The sequence below is a fragment of the Balaenoptera ricei genome, chromosome 8, assembly GCF_028023285.1.
Source record: "Balaenoptera ricei isolate mBalRic1 chromosome 8, mBalRic1.hap2, whole genome shotgun sequence".
In the NCBI taxonomy this organism is placed as follows: Eukaryota; Metazoa; Chordata; class Mammalia; order Artiodactyla; family Balaenopteridae; genus Balaenoptera; species Balaenoptera ricei.
This window is the reverse complement of record NC_082646.1, coordinates 88,144,955-88,155,664: the sequence shown is the minus strand read 5'-3', so window position 1 is coordinate 88,155,664 and position 10,710 is coordinate 88,144,955. Positions and strand designations below refer to the sequence as shown.

The 10,710-nt window shown below is 36.5% G+C and overlaps 1 protein-coding gene across 1 annotated transcript in view; it reads right to left on the bottom strand.

The window, feature by feature from the left end:
* Window positions 1-5,960: 5,960 nt before the first annotated feature.
* The window catches only part of HIPK3 (homeodomain interacting protein kinase 3), a 94,496-nt gene continuing 89,746 nt past the window's right edge, over window positions 5,961-10,710 (bottom strand). Inside the window, exon 17 of the mRNA XM_059931357.1 lies at window positions 5,961-9,871. Coding sequence (XP_059787340.1) covers window positions 9,395-9,871 — 477 coding nt within the window. The 3' untranslated portion in view covers window positions 5,961-9,394. The remainder of the gene's footprint in view (window positions 9,872-10,710) is intronic.

Here is a 10,710-nt window from a genome sequence, read left to right as displayed (position 1 = left end):
CGTGGGACATAGCCTACCCCGCCCCATCTCTACTTTGTTATTTTCTTTAATGTTGTTAGCCCACCAAACTGGAAAGAAAATTAGAGTACTCTTTCTCCCCCTGCTGGCCATACTACAATATAGCAATAATGAAATGAACGGAATGATCAAATGTCAAAACTGAAAGGAAACTCAAAGAATAACTATTCCAGCAAACCGGCTACCCACAAACCAACTCTGGCCTGCAGATGACTTGTGTCTGGCCTACGCCATGTTTAAAACAAACATAACTTTTTTTAAAGTTTCATTAGTTGTCAATATTTCACTGACATCCATATTTGTTTTCTCAGAAAACTAGAAGTTGGTAGACATTGGGTGTGCCATGCCACATGCGTGTCCTCCTCCCTTTGGACTTAACGCCCTGCTTGGCCACAGTCCCCACTCAGTCTGCTTCACTTACTTGTGTAGTCTGCCCAGCCCTTGCTGCCTTTGAGTTTGAAAGCCCAATCTCTCTCTCTCTCAATTTACCAGGGAAGCCCAAACTTGCTCAAAACCAGACCACCTAAATGAGTAGCCAAGCAGGTAATAAAACTGGGCCTCCTAAATTCCATGCAACAGATTTTTGTTGATTTCATTCATTTATTTAACAAATGTTTTAGTGCCTGCTATGGGCAGGTACATAGAGTCAAAGACATGGCACAAACAAGATAAAAACGGCCTTTGCATTCAGAGTTTTAGTTAGTGAGAAAAGCAATCAAGATAATTATAAGAAATATGATGAAAGTGATGAAAGAATATGGGGACTATGATGAAGCAGCAGCACAGTTCCTGTTCTCACTACATCACCTCCTTCAAGTTCGTCATCATCATCATGAATATAACACAACCATTTTCATGATTTACTAAATAAGGTCCTCAAATCCTAGGGTCCACATTTACTCAAAATCCATTGGGCACAAGGGCTAAACAATGGGGAAACAGCAGTAAACATGGCATTTATTAGATGAATTTTCCCATGCATGGGAAAACTCATCTTCCTCCCAGGTCAACTGCAACCAGAGTGTAAGCCTGAGAGTCACAAGATGGTTAAGGAAGGTAGGCTGTAGTTGCTGGACAAACAACATCTCTCTGCAAAAACGGAGTCAGGTATGAGCTTGAGTAATGGGGATACAGGATCAAAGCTAAACTAAGAGAAAAGATCAGTCTTTTCTCTTGGTCAGCAATACCTATGATACCATAATTGGACAGTACTACAAAAGACAAACGAACTACCTCTGTATCATAAACATTACTCACCTGGGTCCTTTGAAACCTTGGCTCTTTGGAGAAATGGCTAACTCCAGATCCAAGGCAGGAAAAATACAAGGTGAGCATGAGACACGTTATTAGGCCAGAAAATGAGGAAACATCCAGAGATTAATGCAATAATGTCAAAAGGATTCGACAGACTTGAAGATAATTAATAATTTTAACTTATTGAATAAAGCAAAATCCATGAATCCATAGTGGTGAGAGACACAGGGAAAAACTGAAGGGAGCACAGGGAGAAAGGCAGAAAGCCTTTATTAGAAGAATGATGCCAGGTAAAGAATGTAGAAGGAACGATATAATGGAAAAATCACCATTTTGCAACCCCCAATGTAATAACTGATTCAGACAACAATCATCAATGGACGCTAAAGCCAATGAGTAAAATGCTACTGATACTGCCACAGTGCCAACCCCACAGACGACAATGGAGAGATTTGCTAGTAACCTCTTTATCTTAGTGTCACAGCCGATAATGGACAACCTGACATTATGCGCCCCTTAATGTGAAGCAATAAGGCACAACCACTCCTACAATTCTTGCAAATGAGCAAACACTAAATCTGATCAAACCACTAGACCCAACTTGTACTTCACAGAAATTCATGCTACAATTAGCATGAAGAAACAAACACAGAATGTAGACTACTCTAGCCTGAACTCTTCAAAAAAATGTCATTAAAAAAAAAAAAGACTTCTGAATTTGAAATAGTCAGAGTCATGTCATAAACAAAGGCAATGGGTGAATCCTTTTTTTTATATACATATATGCACTAATATGTATAAAATGGATAACTAATAAGAACCTGCTGCATAAAAAAATAAATTAAATTCAAAAATTAAAGAAAAAGGAAAACACTTATTCGCAACATCTTTTTTTCTCACATCTTTATTGGAGTATAATTGCTTAACAATGTTGTGTTAGTTTCTGCTGTACAACAAAGTGAATCAGCTATACGTATACACATATCCCCATATCTCCTCCCTCTTGCATCTCCCTCCCACCCTCCCTATCCCACCCCTCTAGGTCATCACAAAGCACAGAGCTGATCTCCCTGTGCTATGCAGCAGCTTCCCACTAGCCATCCATTTTGCATTTGGTAGTGTATATACGTTGGTGCTACTCTCTCACTTCGTCCCAGCTTACCCTTCCCCCCGTGCCCTCAGGTCCGTTCTCTACATCTGCATCTTTATTCCTGTCTTGCCACTAGGTTCATCAGTACCATTTTTTTAGGTTCCATGTACATGTGTTAGCATATGGTATTTGTTTTTCTCTGACTTACTTCACTCTGTATGACAGACTCTAGGTCCATCCACCTCACTACAAATAACTCAACTTCATTTCTTTTTATGGCCGAGTAATATTCCATTGTATACAAGTGCCACATCTTCTTTAGCCATTCATCTGTCAGTGGACATTTAGGTTGCTTCCATGTCCTAGCTATTGTAAATAGTGCTGCAATGAACGTTGCAGTACATGTCTCTTTTTGAATTATGGTTTTCTCAGGGTATATGCCCAGTAGTGGGACTGCTGGGTCATATGGTAGTCCTTTTTAGTTTTTTAAGGAACCTCCATACTGTTCTCCATAGTGCCTGTATGAATTTACATTCCCACCAACAGTGCAAGAGGGTTCCCTTTTCTCCACACCCTCTCCAGCATTTATTGTTTCTAGATTTTTTGATGATGGACATTCTGACTGGTGTGAGGTGATACCTCATTGCGGTTTTGATTTGCATTTCTCTAATGGCAATGGGTGAATCTTGATTGGCTCCTAGACAGGGGGAATGGGGAGATGGCTATAAAAGACACTCTTGAAACATCTGGGTAATTTTGAATATGGACTGGAAATTAGATGTTATAAAATTGTTAATTTTGCTAGGTGTTACACAGTTTTGTGATTAGCTGAAGAATGTTATTCTTACAAACAGATGCATGCTTGCTTAAGTACTTAGGGGCCAAGTGTCATGATTATCCACAAAAGGTTCAACTTAAAAATTACATATAGAGAGATGAAGTTAATGTGGCAAATGTTAACTGGTGAATCTAGGTGTAGGTTGTGTGTGTGTTCGTTATACTATTTTTTTTGTTTTTCTAATTAAAAATTGGTTTATAGTAAGTATAAACATTCGATGTGATAAGAAAAAGTGAATTCTTTGGATTCTCCATAGTCACCGAGGAAATAAGCAATGTAGAACAAAGCTGATCACCTCTCTAAATTCCACATTTGGGCATTCAAAATATTTCTGAAGTTTGTAAAACATGCAAAATGCTCATGTTATAAATTGAAGTAGAAAATATCAGGATCTAAAATTGCTTACATTATTTTAACCACGTCAACACTTACATTTTTGAGTTTAAAAAAAATCTGTTTTTCTGCATTTTCCAAGTACAATGTAATCAGGTGTTATTTTTATGATTGAAAAATACTAATTATTAACATCTTATTTTCCCACTTCAAATAACCATACTTCCACTTAGGGAAAAGTACAGATTCTCGGTAAGATAAAATAAGAACAAAAAGTTGACACAAAAATTAACATAAAGTGGACCACAGAGCTAATAAAAGCCAACACCTAAAACTCTCGGCAGAAAACAAAGGAGAAAGTCTTTGCAACTTTGGGACTGGCAAAGCCTTCTTAGGACACAAAAAGCATCAACTGTAAGAAAATAAATAACTTGGACTTAATCCAAATTCCAAACTTTTGCTCTTCCAAACACCCTGTAAAGAAAATGAGAAGAAAAGCCACAAACTGGGAGAAAATATTTGTAATACAAACGTCTTGACAAAAGACTAGTATCCAGCATCTCTTCTGGACTACTTCAGCAACCTCCTCTGGTCTTCCAGCTGCTCCTCTGGCCCTGCCACCATTCTCCACGATAGCCAGTTCATGGTGTTTGCTTCCCATGAATGTAACACAATAAAATCTAGACTCCTTTGTTTGGCAAAAGGCCTGCATTCCCACCCCTCTGGTTCTGTCTTCTAGCTCCTGCTCCCCACTCACACGCTTCCTCTCTGACCTCACAAGCCACTTTCCTGTTCTGTCCATATTAAATCTCATCCCTGACTTAGGGCCTTTGTACTTGCTGCTCCCTCTACCAGAAATACTCTTCCCCTGCGTGGCTGACTAGCAATGTCACTAGTTGTGACATTCTTGTCACAACTCAAATGTCACCTTCTCATTGAGGCATATCCTGACACACTCCTTCTAGGTCACTTAAACAGGCTATTTTCTTCATTCTGCTTACCCTAACTGAACTTAATTTACTTTCAATCTTTCCCTCCCACAAAAAGATCTGTAGGAGCAAAAGAATCTTCTGGCTTTGTCCACTGACATATGCCTAGCATGGAATGCTTGGAACATGGTAGATGCTTCATAAATATTACTGAATGACTCCTGACATACCTGCTGTGACAGGCACTCTGCTAGGTACTGGCTGAATGGTTTACGTGTGTTGGTCAAAGACTTTTTAATCTCTTTAGAAAAAAATATTTTAAATTCCTAGATCCATTTAAATAGCTAAATACTTCCTAGTACACTCAAGAAGCCAATTTACCTTCAAGTAAATTGCAAAATCTGGATTTCACCTATATGTGGGATCAGTACTTTGGGCTAGAATGGTCACATAATTTTTAACAACTCACACCCGTAAGAATGACTAAATGGAAAGAAACAAAAAATACGCGTGAGGATGTAAAGTAACTAGAACTCTCATACACTGCATTGAGTGTAAATTAATTTAACCACTTTGGAATACTGTTTGCAGTATCTAATAATGTGAAACATCTGTATACCCTATGACCCAGGAATTCCATGCCTACATATATACCCAAAGGAAATGCATACGTGTTCACCAAAAGATATGAACAAAAATGTTTGTAGTAGCACGATTCCTAATAGCCAAAAAGTAAAAACAACTCAAATGTCTATCAACAAAACAGATAAGTGATTACATATGCACACAGATGAATACTATACAGTAATGATCAACAACTACATACAACATGGATGTATCTTAGAAATAAAATGTTGAACGAAAAGAAGCCAGACACCCAAGTGCATATACATCGAGTAAAAGTTTACTGAGAGAGACTGAGAATACATATTCTCACTGGTATGTTCTGGCGGGGCGCTGAGAAACCTTCCTCCCGATGTTTCTCTAAAGTTAAATCCTGGAAGTATGAGGTGGTGTCTGAAGGCACAGCCTAAATTGGCCTACTGGAACCACATGCTTTTGAAGCCTTATGTTTTATATCTTAAAAATACTTGTGAATTCCCTATTCTTCATCTATGCATATTGAACAGAAATATTTACCTCAAAAAATATTCAAGAAAACAATATTCAAGGGAAGCAGGCCCTGGTTATCCTGTGGTTACAGTACTGTAGCACACTACCTTAGACTTCAGTTTAAAAAAGAACTGCTGGAAAGTAGACTGGTTTGGTTAGACAGCCTGGTTCACGTCTCATTAGTGCCAGGAGTTTGGGCAACTTACCTAGATATTTTGAGCCTATTTCTTCATTTACACAATGAAGATAGTATTATATCTCACAGGTGGTTTTGAGAATTAAATGCGACGATGTTAAGTTAGGTAACTCAATGCTCCTAACCTTTTCCTTCCCTACCCTGTAAGTAGTACTGGGGTGGAAAAAAAATCAACAAGCTGTTTGCTGCAATATATATATTTTAATTCAAAGTGAATCGACAGTAATACACCATAAATTCTTATTTTGACACTCACCAAAATAGTCACCTGGAAAACCCGCTTTTTGTGACAAAGTACAGAAGGCTTGGTCACATTTAAATCACTGAGAACTAGAGAGAAATACTATCGCAAACCGTAATAGACATTACATCCATAAAAATTTTCCCAGTCCTTATTGTAATATTGCACAGTGCAATTGCTACATGGCAACCTAGTGTAGCATAGAAGTAAAAGCAAAAACAAACCAAAGAAAGAAAGCCACAAGTCTAAAACTGTTAAACAGTTAACAGTTCAAACTTAGTAATCAAATCTATATCATTGGGTTCTTTAAAACAAATCTTCCTACACCTTGCAGTGTATGATTTAACTTTTACTTAACACAAACCAACTTTAAAATTAGTAGTAGAGATTTTTAAAATGAAAAAGTTTTGCTACTACAGTAACATATTTAAACACCCTGAAGGAAAAGAAACGAAATATCACGATATTTGATTAAAAAATAATTTGTAAATTAAAGTAGTATGCAAATACGCAACTTGGAAGTCATGCAGTGTTTTATTTAAGAAAGCAGTAAAACCAAAGAAAACTGGTAAAAATGGTTTTAAAGAGAGTACAAATTCTTTTGTCAGTATGCTAGATTTTGACTTTAGCAGGATCTTGGATCTTTTTTTATCTTCTTAAACACATAAAAAGCACGTGATTAGAATCAGTTAAGAGCAGTGTACTTAACTTGGGTACGCCCTTATCAAACAGGACTATTATATTACGAAAACACTGAAGTTTATCATTCACCATCAATTTAACAAGACATCTCAGTCTTGGAACAGAAATACAGAAAATACGATGTTTCAGGGTAGTGAACATGGCCCTGAACAGAAAGAAAACTGCGCCAGTTTTGTACCTGGTACAAACATCAATCAATCCTTTGCACTTGGTGTTTCTGAACATCCGCTGCCAGCAATGATTCTTCTCCAACAAGTGAGCAGATACCAGTAAACTGCTGGACCAGATAAATAAAATTAGAAGGCTGTGGAGGGCAGCAAGTTTACTTAAATAGTGACTCCATAAATTTGCCATCTGTAAATAATCTTTTAAATTAATCTTAGGCTACTCCTTTTTATGTGTAATATATATATATATTTCTATTTATATAAAATGCATAGAATTGATCACTAAAAACACTGAAACTTGTGGGGAAAATTAAGTCCTTCATTTTCAGTGTGACTAAAAATGTACTGCTGGTTTTTATCTTATGATCTAATACTGTAATTTTTAAAATTAATTTCAGGCACATTTATTTCATTGATGATTATTAAATAAAACACTGCTTGTATTAATGGAGTAAAGAAAAGTTTATCCATTATTAGCTTATTGTCAACGCTGTACTAGATCTGTACTAGTGGTATGCAATTCATTTATCAAAGAAATGCTGTAAATCCAAAACAGCTGGAGTTTTACACTCAAATGCTTTGTACTGTTTATTCCAGTAAATGCTATAAGATTATATTCCAGATTTTTAAGGAAAAAAAGTTAAGTCAAGCCTGCAAGATACAGCTTTCTCAAGTGTCTACAATGCCAGTATGAAAATTAAAAATTAAGTTACATTGATACATCCCAGTTTTTTTTATATGCAGTGATGAGCACAAACATTAATTAGAGATAAAATACTGATGCAAATAACACACCCCAAAATAACATATGCAATTTTTTCCCATCATTTACAATACAGTAGTTACAATGACACTCCAAACAGAAAAGCAAAGTAAAAAATCAAAACCCCAACTTCTATTTCATGTAATTAGACTTATACAGAAATTAGAAGGCTAAATAACAACTAGTTAATCACCTAATTTCACAGCTATCTGAAGTGGCAATCGTTATATAGCAGCTTATCTATGATACATTCAAGATAAATGATACAATTTATTATTTGCCCATAAGCTAAAACACAGCCTGCTTAATACCTTCCTTTAAATTCCACCTCTACACTACAATATACTTGAGGTCTATGCAAAAAGTAGCTACCTTTTATATAGGAAATGGATGATTAAGTCTTTGGTGCTGTAAAAGCAACTTCATTTAAACATCACCACCACCACCACCCAAAAAAAAAAGAAAAAAAAGGAGGGAAAAACCCAAGACGCACTTCCTAGGAAAACAAGCATGTAATTTCTGTCCCTGACGGAATGTATTAAATAAGCAAACACCACCAACAAGCAAAACAAGTACTACAATGTAAAAATACTTAAAAACAAAACAAACCCTCTCACATGCATAAATGAAAAATTGCACACAAAGAACTCACATCTTTTCAAGCTTCAATAGTAAATATTCTGCTACTATTTATTAAATACTGCATGGTTTGCCCAAGCTAGGATGAAACCACATCATGAATCAATGAGCATTTTGCATTTTCTTTCATTATCTACTCAAAGTCATGCCTACTGCATCTCTAAACATTTTATTAAATCCAATTATACAGCAAACACTCCCAAAATAAACTTAGATTGTATTGCAGTTTCACTTAACAGTATATAAAATGCTGTGTTGTGACAGGTATCAACTATCCATTAGATACTGAATCAATTTTTCTTAAGCACTACTACCTGCTTGCTTTTCTTGAAGCTAGATCATTCTGAAAAATCAGACAGCAGAATTCAGCTATAGCAAACATGCTGCCCTCTTAGTAAGGAAAAAACAGCTACAACCTGAAATCATACCACACAAAACCAAAAATGAACATTACTCCATCAAAGGAAACTAAAAAGTCTGAACTTTAAGTGCTGCAGTCCTCAACATTTATATATAGTAATAACATTAACAACCTCAAATATTTAAGGCACTATGTGTGGGAACGGTTTACAATGCAGCTGAGATTATTAGAACAACATTTAAGAGCAAAGTCTAGGCAACATTGTGCCCATGCAAAGACACATGCAAATGTAAAGAACAATAGCTCAATTTCTTAGGTAAGTGATCCAACATTTATACACTAAGACACAGATAATACAATTCACTTGTATGCTGTAATTCTGACATATGTGCATCTGTTGCTCTAAATCTGTACACAGAATGGCTTCCCAAATATAGACGTGTCTTGCACTAGTTAGAAGGCAATTTTATAAAAAATAGCGGGAGCAAAACTGGACTTCTGCTCCCATAAGTCACCTGCCTAGAGTTACTACATAAGAAGATAACATGACCAAAGACAAGTTATACCAAATGTGCAAAACACATTAAAAGTGAGTTTTTTTTAAAGCTCAAAGTTGTTTAAATTGCACCCAAGTCTACATGATTCAAAAATAATTTTCTTGTGCCATGGCTAATATTTATTAAATACCATGTTTTATTTTTAATCAAATGTTTATATCATTGAGCTTCCTCAATATACTCTTTTGAATTTTCACATATATGGATACTGGCTGAGTTTGGTTGGACTCAGTGGAAATCCAGTATATGCAGGTGATGCTGCAATGTAAGAATGTGGTGGGAAGATTGGTTTGTACTGAGTCTGATGAATGGTTGGGGATGGTAACAGACGGGGATTTATGCCCACTGGGACTTGGTGAACTATGCCACTGGGATGGGAGATATTATAAGTTGGATGCTGTAACATAGGTCTTGAGGTACACGGAGAGGCTAAGAGGTGGGCCACTGGTGCAGCACTGCTGAGGGTAGCTGATGATGGGTATGGAAGTAGAGTAGGCTGTCCTCCGAGGTGCGTATTTCCAGCCAGATGGGCGTGCACAGCTGTGTGATTAGGACTTCCGTGAGAAAGAGTGAATGGATTACTGGTAACACTAGTAGGGATATAAGCTTGCTGTCTTCGATGTCCAAAGTTTCCATTCCACTCTTGATGCCCAGATCCAAAGTGCTGAACCTATCCAAAAACAAAACAAAAAGATTAATTACATATTTTATAAGTCAAAAAGAAAGGGAAATTACAAGATACTCTGTGACTGATAACCCACAGAGGATCTCTCAGATCTTAGCTTATACTAAGTATAAATAGAGTGGAGAAAAATATCGATCAATTTTATATAGATATTAGTATTAGCATTTTAATATGCATTACTGCTTATTATTATAATATTAACACTGCCACTACCCCTGCTAGTAGTGTCACTATTCCTTCCACTACTGATAGCTACCATTTGTGGAGCACCTATTATATGTAAGACTAACACTTTACATACGAGACGGTATTTAATTCTAATTATAGTTATATAGCTATCATTCCCATTAACTGTGGTCCAGACTTGTTGAAGAGACCTGGTCAAGGTACTATACATAGCATTTGGGAAAACCAGGATGTGAACGCAGGTCTGACTCCAATACCTATGGTCTTTTCTTTCCCCCAAGTGAAACACAACTGCCAAGCACAGTGCTGACCAGATGGCAAGTACTCAGTAAGACATCTCTCACCATCACCACAACTAACACACAAGAAATGTAACTATCAATGCATTGGTGTGCATTCTGATTTAAAGGGTCTAAGACAACAAACACACTAAAAAACTTTAAGAGAACCTAAGAACCTAATCTTTCTGAAAAATTCAAGTTCCGTGGATAATCTGATAATTATCCTATTATTAAGCCAATTACTTTTTAAGTCACTTGGGATAATGAAAAGGGAAAAATTTATTAAGATTTTATACAGTGTGAGAATCTTTTTCCCCCCAGTTAGAAAACTGCTGAATTTGAATCCCAAAGACTCAT